At 45.8% G+C, this 17,379-nt stretch overlaps 1 protein-coding gene across 2 annotated transcripts in view; it reads left to right on the top strand.

Moving 5' to 3' along the window:
• P2RX4 (purinergic receptor P2X 4) overlaps window positions 1–17,379 on the top strand; it is a 201,456-nt gene that overhangs the window by 167,723 nt on the left and 16,354 nt on the right. The window contains exons 10-12 of one of the 2 annotated variants that reach the window (XR_014970670.1): window positions 1,766–1,814; window positions 1,940–2,005; window positions 2,153–2,248. Coding sequence is in view for 1 of the 2 variants with exons in the window: in XM_085634577.1 (XP_085490703.1) it covers window positions 1,940–2,005; window positions 2,153–2,248 (162 nt within the window). In the remaining variant the exon portion in view is untranslated. The remainder of the gene's footprint in view (window positions 1–1,765; window positions 1,815–1,939; window positions 2,006–2,152; window positions 2,249–17,379) is intronic. The other variant, XM_085634577.1, reaches the window with a different exon arrangement.

Genomic DNA, 17,379 nt, shown 5'->3' with positions numbered 1-17,379 from the left:
GCCGGAGGTTTTTAGAAATATTCCCTTCCACCTATGCCTCTTCGTCTAGACCTTAAACTCCCACCTACCCACATCTCGCCTCATGCCTTTCCTCCTTCTGCTCCCTCTTTTGCATCCACCTCATATATATGTGCAGATCTAGACCTGTCAACTTCCCAAAATAATATAGATGAATATGGGCCACACTCCTTTCACAGTCACAGGGTAACAGAAGCTACCAAGGGTAATAGAAGCTACCAAGGGGTAATAGAAGCTATAACCCACCCTTCTCACTCTCTTCGGCACTCTGCTGCTTCTCAAAGTCAGAACTGCAATTCGCCAATACCCCCTTCCCAAAAAAGTCCACTCCTGGATGTCAGTCGGTAGGCCAGAAGCTATGATCACCACTCCTGGGGTTGCACCTTCCTGAATCATGGCAGTTTCCACCAGGAACGTCATGTAACCGACCTCCAAGCTTTGTACCTCGGTACCTGGAGAGAAGCTTTGACATGCAGATTGGATTTTAGTAGGTTAACATCGCCAGAATGCAAGCCACCTCATGGTATTGCTAAAGGTATTGCTGTAAAAAAAAAAAAGTACTAAATTAAATACCCACATGTCTGTGTTATCCACAAGAAAGCCTGCAGTATAGAAAAGCTCACAATTACATTGAATCGCAGTGACTTCGATAAAGACTCACTCACATCAAGTACCTGAGTAACCTGGAATGACCTGGCATGGAGACTCTCAGAAGTGTCCCCAATGCGCTAGGGACACTTGCCTGGGCACCGAAGCTCAATCTACAGCACCGCCCAATAGTATAGTCCTCAGGACCTGCAATTCAAGAGGCCGAGCGTGCACTCCCCAAGCCTGTAAGTGTTCACTTGGCCCATAGTACCCTAGTGAACTCTGGCCCTGTCTAACCCTTGCAGTCTTATGAGGAAGTGGGCTGAGCTTGGCAGGATCCTTTAATGCGATCCCACAAAAGAAGGGACCGGTGTTGTTCTGGTGGCCACAGTATGAGCATATGTCTTCTGACCAGATGCTTCTGGAGCAGTGTGTCGTGTCCCACCCTGCGGTCTAGTCACTGTCCATTTTCTGATCTCCAGGAAAAGTTGTGTGCCTCGAGCAGGCTCAAGGGTAAAGCTGGAGACCCACAAAGCATAATCTTCTGTAAGGTAGAGTGGTGATGAAACTACCCTATTCATATACATTCACACACCTACCAGGCTGCTGTGTGGCAAAGGTGTTTTTTCATATAGGTTAGCAAGTTTATCTCTCGTTCCTGTGGGGACCACCAATTTTTCATATTGGTCCCCATATTATAGTTCCTGCTCTCTTCATTTGAGAGCAAACCACTGCTTAAGCATCCGTTAGGAAGCGCCTCACCCGCTAGATCAGCACCACAGTTGGTCTATTTGTGAAGGTTTGCCTCACCTTGTTGTGTTTGGCCCATGTAATGCGCATCACAACTGAATCAATAACATTTGCGGTGGCAAGAGAGGTAGATTTCCTATAAATATAAAATACCTATTCTTAACTTCTGTGCTGGATGAATGTAAGCGTGTATGCACGTCTTTGTATCCTCACGCGTAGGAAACCTATGATGGTGCTATACCCAGTTCTCCCTTGACCCTTGGGATTAGGTTTGCACCTTATAAATGCCCCAATAAATTGAAAATAATTACAAAATTTGAGAGAAGGGCATATGGTTTATAACTGTCATATTTTCAATAAGATTTCTGCAGGGTGTCCGCTGAGTTTGCTTTTGATATGCTCTAGGTAGCAAACTGTCTACATTCTTGGAATCGGAGATGCAGCGCATTTCTTACCGGGTAAGGTTTATGGAATTTTTTTAAAATTGAAAAATGATCCACATCAGGAAGAACTTTGTGTTTCCATGATGTATTCTACAACATGCCCTGTCCGGTGCTCATCTGTTACTGTCTTTTTCTGATAGGCTGGAAAATTTGACATCATTCCGACCATGATCAACATTGGCTCTGGGTTGGCTCTGTTTGGGGTGGTAAGTGCTAAGAATTGAATCTTTACTATGTGTCAAACTGGAATTTTTTTTTAGAGTGGACATAGTGTTCAGGAGCCTGGTGTTGTTAAACATACATCCTCGTTTTACATGATTGAGGTCTCAGTTGAGCTTTTCGCTTTGTTCCAGGCCACCGTCTTGTGCGATATAATAGTCCTCTACTTCATGAAGAAAAGAAACTACTACAGAGAGAAAAAATACAAATATGTGGACGATTATGAATTGGTAAGGAATATTTTCTTCACTTAGAAGCCATTGGGCATCGGTGCACAACAAAATAAAAATGTACAATGCAGAATGGCAGGGGCTGATGTACTGAGAATCGGTGTGAAGCGCTCTGGACTTTAACTGGTTTCAAATGTCCCTGCAAAGTCACCTTGTCTTCAGACTTGTGTGAGCACCTAGGTAGAAGGGTTCCACTGAAAATAATCTAATAAATCATTAGGACAAAGGAACGACAAATTAACAGCCAGGAGTGTACACTGGACCGCATTTTGTGTATCCTCATTTATGCATGTTGGTCTTTTTTGCTGTTGTGTTTTTTTAATTTAGGGAATTGGGGGATCCGACGGCTCTGTGCTTTAGGGATCAAGACATGCTTTAGCAATTGAGAGATTTACATCAAAAGCTATGTGCAATAGATACTACTTAGTTTGCAGCTGTCCTAAGAGAGGCAGGCCTTTCCAAAGGGATGGGGGAACCTAAAGCACCTTCGCATAGCTATAAGAAAACTGCAGCTAATCGCAAATCATGAACAAGCTAGTAGCACATATAGAAAAGTAGATGGGTAGTTGCCAATAACAGGGCTCTTTTCCTCTGATGGGTTCCAAGCCACATGAAATCGATAAGGAGAATGAAGCTTGAGTTGTCTACAATGTCACTTGGAACCCTAAGATGGAAAACTCCACTTCATTGTCCACTACCAATCTACAAATTTGTTAACTATGGGCCACCAAAACTCCTTCCACCGCCCAGACCATATATTAGACCCCTCAGTGTGTCAGTGCAAAACATTTGGGGTAAAAACTGCAGCCCCCATTGTTGAAGAGTGATATGTTTGAGAACTGAAGGTGGTCGGAATTTATCTCTAGAATGTGTTTAGCAAGAGATCTTGACTGAATAATTTAGAGATATGAGTACTTATTTGCCAAATACTGACTGCCATAGCAGTGTCTTAGAGCGAGAGAGAGATCGAGAGAGATCGAGAGATCGATCTTTGTAAGGACCGGTGCTTCATAATCGGTCATCAGTGCGGAGACAACGCAAAAAAAACTCAGCTGTATTTTGGGACTGGCACAAAGGACGCACCATAAAATCCTTCTACTCTCGCATGATGCCGAAAAGGTGTTTGGCAAGGTGAACTTGGTTCTTACGGTTCGGGTTATAAGCAGGTGGAAGTTTAGCCTGCAATTCCACACATGGGCTCTGTTGAGCTATGGCTCCCCACATGCCTCTACTTGGGTCAATGAGGTTAACTCATCCACAATAGCGATAGAAAGAGGAGCGAGTCATGGTTGCCCACTCTCGCCACTCCTTTTTGTGCTGACCCTTGATACTCTGGCTAAGAAAAAAGCAAAGGGGTAGTGTTGGTTGTGGTCACATATAATAACTTCAGGGTATTTGCAGACAACATCATGGTTTCCATGGTCGATCTAGTGGCGTCCGTGTCACCTCTGCTGGAGGAGTTGCAAAGTTACCGATTGGTATCTGACTTTAAACTAAATATTGCAAAATCTGAAGCCTTACTTCTTAACCCACTTCCGCTCAAGTTAGCCTCCTTGAGACCATTGATCTCTCTGAACTGGGATGCTGGTGTAGTGGCTTACCTTGGAATCTAGCTGGGTCAATCTACTCTAGAATAGTGGCTCTTAACTATGCTTGACTTAAAGAGATTAAAGAGGTCTTTCAGGGATGGCTGTCAGAATACTTCTCCTGGGCATGTTGACTATATTAAATACCTTATAAAATACTTAATTTGTTCCATGCTATACTGTTGACCGTGCCGGGAATGCTGTTCAAAAATATGCAGATGATGATAACCATTTTGCAGGGGAAGGCCCTGAGAATGGCAAACAGGACACTCTTTCGGCAACTGCTCACTCAGGGAGACTTAGCCATGCTACACATTTTGACCTACTATTGCGCAGCCTACCTACATTACCTGGTGGAGTGGGAGAAGGTGGAGACCACCAAGCACTGGTGCACCTAGTAGCTGTGGCTCCCCTTTGAACGGTCCCATGGTTGAGACATTCCCTAAGGACCTGGGGACTTTTTACATCACCAGGTCAACGTTGGTGGTTTGAGATTGTGACTGCGCATGGGGTTGACCTCAACACCTTCTTTGTTCACCCCATATGTGCTTCGTTCAGACTTCTCTCTAGCTCTGGATATACAAGATTTTTGGGTGGTGGGTGGGAATATGTGTCTTGGGCTCCCTGTTCCAGAGTGGTCAGATAGTTTTTTTTTAAAGTTCCTCTCAATAGGTCCAACTCTGGGTCTTGCACCCATTACTTAAACTAGGGGATACTCACTCGCTCCTAAAAGATGGAACTCGTGATCAATAAATCATCTTGAATCTCTACAAATTCTTGTTGGGCCCTGTCCCAACTGAGAAGACTTCTGGACAGAAACAGTGGGACAGAGAGCTCAAAGGGAACATTTTCCTCCAGATTTGGTAACAGTTGTATGATAAAGCCTGCACCTCGGCCCAGATTGTTAATATCAGTGACGTGCTATAAAATTCTCACCCACTTCTACCACACTCTAGCTAAAATAGCTACTTGGGACAAGTCAGGATCTTACACATGCTGGAGGGAATGTGGAGCAATGGCCACCTTAACTCATTTTCTTTGGTCATGTCATAAGCTATATAGATACTGAAACATGTTGGAAAGTAAATCAACTTAGCCTTTGGGGTGAACACCGCAAAGGACCCAGGGGCTGCGTTACTGGGCTTGCAATAACCAGGCATTTCCATAGATCCCTCAAGGAAAAATAGCTTACAATCCCCACTATCACTGTGATACAAGTACCATCACATTGGAGGAATCGGGTGGTCCCACATTTTAGGGAGTGACTGCCTAAACTATATGAGACCTTTGCCATGGAAAAAATTGCGCTTTCCATTTAACACAGACTCAAGGCATAGAAAACGACTGGACTCCATTGATTCAGATTCTCTTTCGAGAATATAGACAAGTCGCGTGCCCCAGATTCTTGAAAGTTCTGCGCCACCTTTCAGCAGATCTCTAGTGTGGACTTATAGACACGTAATCCTTGTAAACCTGTACCAATTCTTGATATCCCCCACCAACATTTCCATTCTTCCCTCTCTTAGGGCTTTCAAATCAGTCATCAAGGGTGTGGAAAGTTATCAGGGGGGGGGGGGCTTTTTGTGTGAATTTGTACTCCATAGTCCTTTTGCATTACCGTCGCTGGCCTATGAGTTGCAGGTGATGGTATGTGTACCTTAGAAAATATATTTAGTTTTAAAGAGTTAAACCATCAAAATGAAAAGCAAATAGAACACTACAATAGAATATATAGAGTAAGGGAGAGACCGAGCAAGAGACAGAGAAAATGAGAAGGTTAAAATGAGAGGGAGAAAAAAAATAAGATTGCAAAGTGAAAAGAGAACGACCGAGCGTTACAGAAAACATTGAAAGTAGAGGGGGAAAAGATGAGAAATGATGAAAGAATATTAAACAAGATTGAGATGGATGAGAAATGGAGAAAGAGACCGAGAAAGAAGGAGGGGAGAAGATGAGGAAGTAAGAGAGAGAGAGATGCAACATAGGTTGCCGTGCACATCCCACAAGCCTTACCTACAACCCACTTGTATCACCAGCAAACCCACGACTTGCAATCCACAACCATAAGCTGAGCCTCCATTGGGCCAAATGTAACATAATCCAAAAAATACATGTTCCCCACCCTTGGCCAACGTCACCCAGCATATCCCTTAAGTTCACTGAACCCATCACTGTCTCATACTCACCACAAATGTCCACCTATTCCCTAACTCTGATTGTTAACCCTTTTTGCATAAAACAACTCTTTTGCTTAATAAATACAGACATCTGTGATGTCATAAGTGATGTAATCAACGATATCTTGAGTAATATTATGCACAGCACTAAGGGGTGGTGCGATTATGGAACTGCCAGATTACAGCAGTTTTTTGCTTTCAAGTCAAATGCATTACTTGGTTTCAATTTTTTTTAATGATAGAGTTCATTCAGCTCCTGATGATCCTATGTGTAACTGTTGCCATCCTAACACAGATGAATATCCCTCTACTGTGCATGACTGAATGGGCTTTGGCTGCAGCTCCTGGCCTGAGGCCAGAGTCTGTGCCAACTCGCTGTTGATGGCCAACCCCCCTTGCACTCAGCCAAGGGGGCTGGCCACAGCATCTGCCTTGCAGCCAGGCCCTGCACCTAACCGGGCTGAGGCACCCAGCATTCGGCCGTGCACCGCAGGGGATGGTTGCAGTGCCTGGCCTGTGGCTTGGCAATGTTCCCAACACGCTGTGGTCAGCCATCCTCTGCTGTGCCCTGACCCTACATCCTACCTGCAGAGGGAGTTGGCCTCAAGGTGAAATGTTTGGCCAGGGCCTAGTGCCAACCTCCTGTGGGCTCCCATGCAGGGCCTTATAATGAATAGATACATGCTCTTTGTTTAGTTTTTGGGTGGGTGATTCTCAAATAAACGGTTTACTTGGGCTTCTTTTTTAGGTTGTTTTATGTGTTTTAACTTGTTAACCGAATGCAGTGACAACCTGCCACTTTTAAACCTTTTTTTTCCACTCACTGGATTTTTTTTTTTTAATCTTGTCCTGTTGGATCACTTTATTTTTTATCACTGCAGCCCATAGAACTGTACCTTGCACTCCATACAGCATAGAATGAAGATCTTTGTATGAAGGTTCACCTCCTCATCCTGGCTAGTCAGTATTTCTACTGGGTACACATTTGTAGAGTACCACTCTCCTCCTCCTCGGCTCACACCCACTTCCAGAGGTTCCTCCTGTACATATGCGTACACCTGAGGTGACTTTGCGTGCAGATGTCATGAAAGAGTGCGATCACCGATGGCAAAAGTTGCTCGCAGCGCTTGCAGTTTACCTTCCGAGCATTGTTTGTCACCTGAGGAATGAGTGAAGAACTTAGAGGGTGGAATATTTTTTGTTTGTTTTTTCTTGTTCCACTATCTCTCCAGTGGAGGCCACTTCCTCATCTGTGTTAGCTGCAGCTGCTGTCTACCATCCTTTAACCTGGAAACAAGCTCTCCCCCAAACACAGCTGCTTAGCTCTTCCGGTCTCCTGCTTGTTGGACCTGTCAGCCCTAGGGTGGTCTCCCCGTCTATTTTTGTATTGTGCCTCATTTTTTTCACCCTCATTTTTATGTTGGACTAGGTCTCCGGGCGCCTTTTCATTGCCAATCAGTGTTAAGGTGCAGGTGCTCCCTTCTCCCAAGATGGCTGCCACAGACCCCTGCTACTGCAGGGTGGTCGTTTTTCATAGTAGCACCCTAGCTGCCAGGAGCTGGCTGGGACCCACAACAATGTTGCGACACCAGCCCGTCTTTTTGTCCCATAGGTAGAGTGGGGAAGCTCCTGGAATGTGCTGGAACCTTCTAGAAGGGAGGTGGGGTTTTACTTTTGCCGCCTTGGCTAGAGGTCACCTGACCTAGGGCTACTTAAGAGTGGGAGGGAAACTTTTGTGGTGAGTTGGCCATTGGGGTGAAGCAGAGCTGGAAGAATCCACCAGGAGTGTAGGCGGTAGGGCCTAGCCAGGGACTTATGCCTCTGAGAGTGACAGGATTTAGGTACTGCCTCTTAAGTGAGTGAGGTGCCCTGTGAATCCCAGTAGTAGGAGGACCCAGAGACTCTCTGCCAGCCTGACTAGGAAGGATCTAGTCGCCCTCTCCATTCCTACCCCCTGTAACAGAACCCCTTAAGGGCGCCAGATACATCTGCGCCAAAAGACTTTATCTGACAACTAAGAACTGAAACCTAACGTCAAGAAGTGAGATTGCATGACAAGAGCGAGCTGTAAGGCTTGAATGCCCGAGCTGAGACTGCGTGTCCAAGCTAACAGATTGAACTAATTGCTAAACCGATTGCCAAGCCACCGGGGATCGACCAGGTACTAGCGCTGTGACCCCCGCGCTTCCTGCCCTGGTCTGGGACCCCCGGCAGCGTGCTCCGCTGAGCACCATATCCCCATCCTTAACTTGAGCCCCCCCCCCCCCGGCGTCGACGAAGCCAGCGCACTCACCGCCGCGGCCTGGAGGCCAAGAGAAGTGCCCTGCTGTATCGCGAGGCCCAGGAGAAGCCCGGGGCCCCGTCGCAGCCGTGTGAGGAGAAGCGCAAGGTCGGGGCCGAGTTCCCCCATCATCGTGAGGACGGACGCCTGCTGACGCCGAGACGGAGGTAAGCACGGAGGCCGGGATTCCCCTTGGTGCGCCCCCTGCTGGTCTGGGAGCCTCACCGCACCCGGCCCGGGTTGTCCCCTCCGTGGGAGTCCCCCCCCCCCCCTGCCTGCGCGACGGAGAGACCCCGCCGAGGGATCCTTTCCGTGTTCCCCCTTCAGCGCGACTGAGCGCGGTACCTTCTGAACTGCACCGGCACCCAGAGACTTGCTCTTCGGGTCTTGGTGCGCTCTTCGCTGAAGGCTTCCCCCGAGAGAAACTGACTAGCCTGGATTACGGGCGGCGCTTGATTTCCCCTGCTCCGGTTCACCGTCCCAGGAGCCAGAGACTGGAAACGCATTGCTTTAAATGTTTTGCCTGCAAGTATTACATGCCCGTGATTACGAGAAACGCATTGCTTTAAATGTTTTGCCTGAAAGTGTTACATGCCCGTGATTACGAGAAACGCATTGCTTTAAATGTTTTGCCCGCAAGTATTATATGTCCGTGATTACGAGAAACGTATTGCTTTAAATGTTTTGCCCGCAAGTATCACATGCCCGTGATTACAAGAAGCGCGTTGCTTCATAAGTTCTGCTTGATCGGAATACATGTCCTTTCTTACGAGTAGCGCTTAGTTTACATGCTCTGCTTCAAAGGGTTGCGTGTCACTGTGTACCAGGAGCGCTTCGTTCTACGGGCTCCGTGTTGAAGTACCCAGTGTCACCCATTACAAGTATTGCTCTGTGCTAGATGGCCCGTTCAGAGAGAAACCTTGTTTAAACGCACGCAGCGCTAGAATCACCCGTGCCTGACCATATCCATGTACTGCATGTCTGGGTGGGGAACTGCATTCATCTCTCATGTATGACCGGTGTATGCTTAATGTCTGTATTACAACTCGTGCATGACACTGTGATCTCTTGAACTGCCTCTAACCAGCTCTACTTGGATAAACTTGAAGTATTTGCATAATTTCAACGGTGTGGCGTCACTTATTGTGTGTGTCCCTAGTCCATGAGAAGCGTGTGGTGTATGGTTGCTTAACACATAGCCCTCTGGTGTCCTGACCGGCTCGCGCCACGTTACCGCCTATAGGGCCTGGTGACCCCAGGTTCCTACACTGCTCTTTCCACATTAGTGCTTCTTCCTCTTGTTGCCAAGGAATTTGCCCTGTTTTCTGGTCGAACAAGCTTACCTGGGTTGGCAGAATGTTAGAATGGCCTTTAATATGTAAACTAGTCGACGGTCTGCACAGGAAGTACAGCCCTCATTGGTGAGCTTACAGGGTCCTCGAGTAGTGCTGCAGACTGGGCGCACTTTAAACAAGCATTTACAATGCAATAGGTGTAGCAATTGTGAGTTTTTGAGCTATTGGCATTGTAAATGGCAATGCCTTTTATAAACAATTTAAAGGAATTGTCATTTACAATACTGTAAATAGCGAGAGCTATTTAGCTTTAGCAAATATTTTTAGCCATGTTTTACAGCAGCATGGCTACTCTGCAGCATTGTTAAAAGTAAAACAAAAAGGGGGGCTATGAGAGAGCCACGGTTGACTGCGTCATATTGCTTTTTAGGTTTCGCCTCCACAGTGCTTGCGAAATCTTTTGTTTGAAAAAAAATTCTTAAAAGGGGCTTAAAGCCCGCCCTTTACTTACCATTGGTTGGCTCCCACGTTGCTTTTGTTACCTCGAATCTGATTGGTCAGTGCCTCCTGTTCCTTCCTGCTTCCTTTTCGGGCTTCAGCGTCGTGGCAGAGCTTGGACCAGGTACAGTTTCCAGTCTGTGGCCAGTGTCCTTCCACTGTCCACAGGCTTCTCCAGGTACTATTTTTTTAATTTTGGGCATGCCCTCTTTGAAAGTGCACGTCTCTGCAGTCATGTCCCCCCACCCACGTGTTGCTTTCGCCACCCCACCCCTTCCCACTGACCATTGTAGGTGCCCCCTATCACATACCTCCCTGCTGTTGTTTCCCACATGTCCCTCGTGTTTATCTACCTCCCCCCCTCCCGCTGCCCGTTCTTGCATCCATGTTTGCTAGAAAGATTTCATCATCAGAAATAACGTCATTCAGCTTACTTAAATTGTGAGTGTACACTCCGATAAATAGCCCTTCAGCAAATGTGCTTCAGACATCTGTATACAGTTTTTCAGTCATGGAAATTCACAGATTTCCTAAATTAGTTCATAATGCGTCACTGAGCTATTTATGTGTCGCAACACTTGCCATTTTTAGCTATCTAAAATTGTACTGAAAGTAGACATTTTGTTGTTTACAGTAGTTCTTCCCCCTCACTACATCCTTGCTTGCCCTGTAGCCCTCCTGCCCTCCTGCTGCTGTCTGTGATGGTGTGTTTGTTATGCAGACCACAGTGGCTCCCATGTGTGATGCCAGCAACTATAGTAGGCAGTACTGGAAGGGGTCAAAAAATGAGCAGCGAAAACACGAACACCATCTTCGCTTGGGCATGGTTGCAGTAATTTGGATAAGAATAGCCAAATTATTGAGGAGACATGCAAGATAAACTGGAAGGAAAGGCTGCCTGGTGTATGCCACATGGGAAGCTTTCCCCTTAAACAGTCCTAATAAATATTTAATCGGAGGGCTGCTTGTCCCCTGATGCAAAGGTCACTCGACCTGGCAATTTTTTCTCTACATGGCCGTGTTATTACAAGCCCTCAGAGAATTGTTTAATATCGGTCTCCATGATCAATGCTTTCAATAACTTGTAAAATACTGTCCTACAAGTACCAATGTTTAGTTGCAGGGGTAGGTTGCCCTTTGGCAGCAATGTCCTGCCTTTTTGCTCTTCGCTTCTCATCCTACTAGCTGCAGCTAATTTCAAAATGAAAACTACGAATACCAGAATGCACTTCAGTAGCCGAGTTCTTGAACGGTAATGCAAAAAAACTGGAGTAGCAGAATTCTTAATCTCTGGATAAGAAGCAAAATAATGAATTTATTAGGCCAATGCAGGTTTACACTTTTTAATGGACTCGCTACATTTTACTCTACGCACACCTAGAGTACACTGAGGATGTGCATGGAAGTGGAGGTCGGTCTTCATTGGATGGATCCTTTCTGTTGACGGAGAGGCAGGGAAATTAACAACAAATTTACAATTTAACTTTCGAATAGCCCATTTGGCCACACAATGAGGACCAGTAGGTAAAATCCAGTACTTGTATAGCGCACGAATCACCCCCGAAGGGGTATCTCGGCGCTGAGGCCGTTGGGAAGATTAAGCGAGCTATTGCCCAGAGTCGCATGGTGCTGAGCAGACCCCTGCCACCGGAGCCGGGGATCGAACCGTGATCTCCAGCGTCCAGCGTCAGTCGCCCTAGCCGCGGCGCCACACCTCTTCCACAAAGCTTAGTAGGTTTATTACAATTTAGAAATCAATCTAATATAAGTGCATATCAAGATCACATTATAAAGATACAGAATCAAAACTGGCAAGCTAAAACGCCGTAATAGGTTCAGTCTCAGTAGCATACGGCATACAAAGAATACAGTCGCGGCAATACAGTTACTAGGAAACAGAATTTGGCGTTCCTTAAAGAAACTCAGATTTTTCCTTTCTAAACATCAACCGATTTAAGGGTCATCTAATCCAGGCTCGAAGCTAGAATAAGAGTGGTTCGGAATGGAGGGTCTCAAAGGTATCGGGAATAAGGGAAGGAAGGCGTCCGCATAGTGAAGACTCCAGTGGAACACTTCTGAAAATGGGAATCGGTGTACAGCATGAAGTTACACACTTGCAAGGACAAGAGGAAGCAGAGAGGTCTGTACCTCTCAAGGTCAAAAGGGATCTGCTAAAAGTCTAACCGTGTGAACACTAATTAAAACGGAAAGTTCCGGAGGTATCCATTTCTCTTTACACGTCACCAGAAACCCCAATTATTTCTCTTTCTCACAGTTTGTATCTGCAACAGCCGTTGATTTTCCCACCCCACAGAGCTCGAACGACCAAGGTAATCTTCGGCACCTTCGTTCCTGGTACACGATGAATAGGTTTCTTCTGCTCGTTAAATCATCCTGTTCTTGACAAGTTTTTTCTTCTCGGGCCTCACTATCTCCAATAACACAATACTCCTTTCTCTAGCTATGAAATCACGAAACTGCACCTGGAAAGGAAAAGAACATGCAGAGCAAGGAAAAATGCATTTCAGGCCTAGTCACGCTAACTTTAGTTAATCATTTTCAATGTGCACTCAGTAACGGCTGTTACCAGATGGGGGTTGTTTGGGGGTTGGAATGTAAATTAAAACAAGCATTTGCAATGCAATTGATCTATCCTTTGGGACCTTATATGTATTTAGCTATGCAGCACATTAGCCTGGGTTCTGAAACATCTACTGTTCTTTAACATGGAGGGGAAAGTAAGCACCAAACTGCATGACACGCCAGGCATGGGAACACATGGAGAGAAATATTGCCTTTCAGCGGGAAATGGTATAGTCCAAAGCTCTGTTTTTAATATAAAATCAGGGCCTTCAGTGGTCATATCACTGAAAATACAAGATTTGAAAAAAATCTTATTGTCTACTCAAAACAGCCTACCTATGGAGCTCTTCTTAGGCACAGTTCTATGCATTGTCCCACTGACATATTTTGACTTCCAGAACAGAGATGAAGGTCTCCATTCTTAGTGTGGGAAAAGGGTGGGCACTACTTGAGCCAGTTAAAAATAGTACCCGTAGGATTTCATGGGTGCATTTATTTTGAGTGCCAATGGTCGGAATAAGGGTTAACAGGTGGAATATTTTTTAGCACCAATTGCCTAATCTTTTCTCTCTTTCCAAACATGGTTTACATGAAAAAAAATGACTTCCAACTATTTTATAGTCCATACTGGGATGTATGACGTTACAACGCACACTTTTACAACGCATGCACTTACAACGCATTTTTTACAACGCATAATCCATTACAACGCATGACATTACAACGCATGACACTACAACGCATTTTAAAAAAATACCTTTACAACGCATTTCCATTACAACGCATACTACCTTTACAACGCATACCATTACAACGCATAATATTAAATTACATTTAAGGTAAGTATTAGATAGTATAGGGGTAAAAGTTACTTTTCTAACTCCAGGGGGTGCAACAGTAGGGTAAGTGTTGGATAGTATAGGGCAGTGGTTCCCAAAGTGTGCGCCGCGGCACCCCGGTGCGCCGCGATTAGAAGCCAGGGGCGCCGCGCCGCCGCGCAGGATGTGGGAGATTGCAGCCGCAGCTCCGATCCCCAGCAGCATTGGAGAGGCACAGCGGGATGGCAACACTCACACCTTCAGCCCCGACATGAGCTGTTAAGTCGTGTTTGAAGGTGACTGAGAGGGAGGGGCTGCAGCTTCGGTCGCAGGGGCATCTTTTCAGATGCAACAACCCTGAATGCGTCCTGTCATGTCTCTGCAATTTAGAGGGGCCTCACACATTCCCTTCCTGCCCAGGGCCATAAAAATCGTAGAACAGGCCCTGATTACACCGAGGCAGCACGTGGTTCTCTCCACAGAGTTTAATTCATGTCACTAAATTGTAAGAAAACCTCGGTTCTTCAAACATGCAGTCTAAAATGTAATAAAAGACATGGCACAATCGTACCCACACTGATTAAAAAAGTATGGAGGACAATCCGTTAAATCAGTTCTCCTTTAAGTACTGTACATCACAGTGGGGGATGGCAAAACTAACATTTTTGACAGAGACCCTGTCGTCTCGTTGTCTTGTCCAGGAGGGGGTGAGGAGCCCTACCCCACCCTGGAAGAGACAAAGATGATACTAGAATACTGCATGCCCACCCCTGTGCCCACCCTGGTGGATCCTGTTCCCCCTCATGTGATGGCTCCTGCCCCCCCCCGTGATGGCTCCTGTCCCCCCCCAAAAACCTGTGATGGCTCCTGTCCCCCCCCCCCCCCCCTATGGTGGATCCTGTGTCCGCCCTGGGTGGTTTCTGTCCCAGTCCTGGAATGGCTCCTGCAGCGAGGGTGAAGTTCTTGATGGGCCTCTTCTCAAAAAGGCTCAGCTCAAAATTAATATGAAAAGGTGAGCGAGTGAGTAAGTGAAGGGATGGGTGGATTGCTGGATGAATTAGTGAAAGGGTGAATGGATGAATGAAAGATTGAATAGATGGAGAATGAGAGGATGGATGGATGAGTGAGTGGAAGGATGGATGAGAGAAAAGGTAAATAGCTGGATGTATGGGTCGAAGGGTTGCTGGATGGGTAAAAGGGTGGATGGATGAGTGAAGGGATGGATGAGTGAAAGGATGGATGTGTGAAAAGGTGGATGATGAGTGAGTAAGTGGGAGGATGGAGGTGTGAAATTATGGATGGATTGATGAATTTATAAGTGCAAGGGTGAATGGATGGATGGATGAGTGAAAGGGTGGATGTAAGGATGGATGGATGGGTGAGTGAAAGGGAGGGTAGGCGGACAAAAGGATGAATAGATAAGTGAAGGAGTGAAAGGATAAATGGATGAGAGAAAGGATGGATGAGTGATCCGGTCAATGGATGGATTAATGAGTGAATGAGTAGATGGGTGGGTGGGTGGGTGGATGGATGGAAGGATAGCTAAGTGAAAGGGTCGATGGAGAGAGAAAGGGAGGATGGATGGATGACTGAAAGGGTGGATGGGTGGAAGGATGAGTGACTGGGTGGATGGATGAGTAAGTGAAAGGATGGCTGGATGGGTGAAAGGGTAAATGGCTGGATGGATGAGTGAATGGATGGATGGGTAGAAGAGTGGATGGATGCGTATACAGATGGATAGGGTGAAAGGGTGGATGGATGGATAATGGATGGATGAGTGAAAGGATGGATGAAGGGATGGATGAGTGAAATGATAGATGGAAGGATACATGATGGATAGGTTTGCAAATGGTTGAATATGTTTGGATATGGCTGGGCTTACTTATGTACTACTGCGCGACCTCCTCTGATGTGTCTGTAAAACTTACCTATTGTCCTGACACCTGCCTTTTAGAACTGCACCAGCAGGACCCAGCACACTTAAAACACTGGGTAGAGGGGATCTGGTGAGCCATCTTGGGTTCATCAGAGCCCACCCCATGTAAACTTCTTGTAACGCCACAGAGCTCCTTGAGCCTTTCTCTAGCAATTGAGATGTACTTTATAAGATCTTTTTGATTGCAAATAAAGTTTTATGATGGTGATGTCTACTCTCTGAATCCTTCATCACGTCTAGGCTTGATTCTTCATGTAGACCAGTGGTTCCCAAACTGTGCGCCGCGGCACCCCGGTGCGCCGGTAAAAAAATGGTGGGGAGCCACGGCCAACTGCCAAGTGGGTCAAGGGAGCCATGGGTCAAAAAGTTTGGGAACCACTGGTATAGGGGTAAAAATTACTATTCTAACTCCAGGGGGTGCAACAGTGGGGTAAGTGTTGGATAGTATAGGGGTAAAAATTACTATTCTAACTCCAGGGGGTGCAACAGTAGGGTAAGTGTTGGATAGTGTAGGGGTAAAAATTACTATTCTAACTCCAGGGGGTGCAACAGTAGGGGAAGTGTTGGATAGTATAGGGGTAAAAATTACTATACTAACTCCAGGGGGTGCAACAGTAGGGTAAGTGTTGGATAGTATAGGGGTAAAAATTACTATTCTAACTCCAGGGGGTGCAACAGTAGGGTAAGTGTTGGATAGTATAGGGGTAAAAATTACTATTCTAACTCCAGGGGGTGCATCAGTAGGGTAAGTGTTGGATAGTATAGGGGTAAAAATTACTATTCTAACTCCAGGGGGTGCAACAGTAGGGTAAGTGTTGGATAGTATAGGGGTAAAAATTACTATTCTAACTCCAGGGGGTGCAACAGTAGGGTAAGTGTTGGATAGTATAGGGGTAAAAATTACTATTCTAACTCCAGGGGGTGCATCAGTAGGGTAAGTGTTGGATAGTATAGGGGTAAAAATTACTATTCTAACTCCAGGGGGTGCATCAGTAGGGTAAGTGTTGGATAGTATAGGGGTAAAAATTACTATTCTAACTCCAGGGGGTGCAACAGTAGGGTAAGTGTTGGATAGTGTAGTGTAATATTATGCGTTGTAATGGTATGCGTTGTAATGGTAGTATGCGTTGTAATGGAATGCGTTGTAAAGGTAGTTTTTAAAAATGCGTTGTAGTGTCATGCGTTGTAATGTCATGCGTTGTAATGGATTATGCGTTGTAAAAAATGCGTTGTAAAGGTAGTGCGTTGTAAAAGTTGCGTTGTAAAGGTTGTTCCCCCCATACTGGTGGGTCATCCAACTCTGCCCGTCTGCATTTTCATCTTTATGCCATCTATGCACTACTCAAAGCGTGCTGGACACAGGCAGACATATTGCACAGATATCCGCTTTAGTGTCAGGGAGGTATCACATTATTTTTTTTTTTAAATCTCTTTTTATTAAACCTATACGGCACAATCATATTTTGATTTTTCACATCAAGTAGTAAATTAGTTTCATACACTAACAGTACGTTCGGTGGAATCCTCATAGCTTCATACATTTGTTATAGTTGTGGGCATGTTTGCATATATTAGATTGTCCTTTACATTTCAGACCTGTCCGGTTCACGAGGCATCATTGGTAATTCACATAGTTTAATCCATTTTTTTGGACAACCCCTCCTTGTATACACAGTGTTCGAGGCATATGAGCTGCAGATTACACACTTTTGCATAGATCGCCATCTGGTGTTGGGCCCGGATGTTTGCAGTTTGTTTTTCCTCTTGGAAAGTCTTTGGAAGTCACGAGGTCGGTGACTCCTCCTTTGCATCGTATTGCGCATGGGCTTCGGCTCCATCCTCAGATTGTTTTTTTCCGCCATCGGGCTCGGATGTAATCTTCGCGCTCCGGTTCCGAACATTTCCAGTTCGACGATCGAAGCGGAATCCTCACCTCACATCGCGGTATTGTTTCGAT

This window comes from Triturus cristatus, chromosome 11 (genome assembly GCF_964204655.1).
Source record: "Triturus cristatus chromosome 11, aTriCri1.1, whole genome shotgun sequence".
Lineage (NCBI taxonomy): Eukaryota > Metazoa > Chordata > Amphibia > Caudata > Salamandridae > Triturus > Triturus cristatus.
The sequence above is the reverse complement of the archived record's forward strand: the minus strand, read 5'-3'. Positions and strand labels throughout refer to the sequence as shown.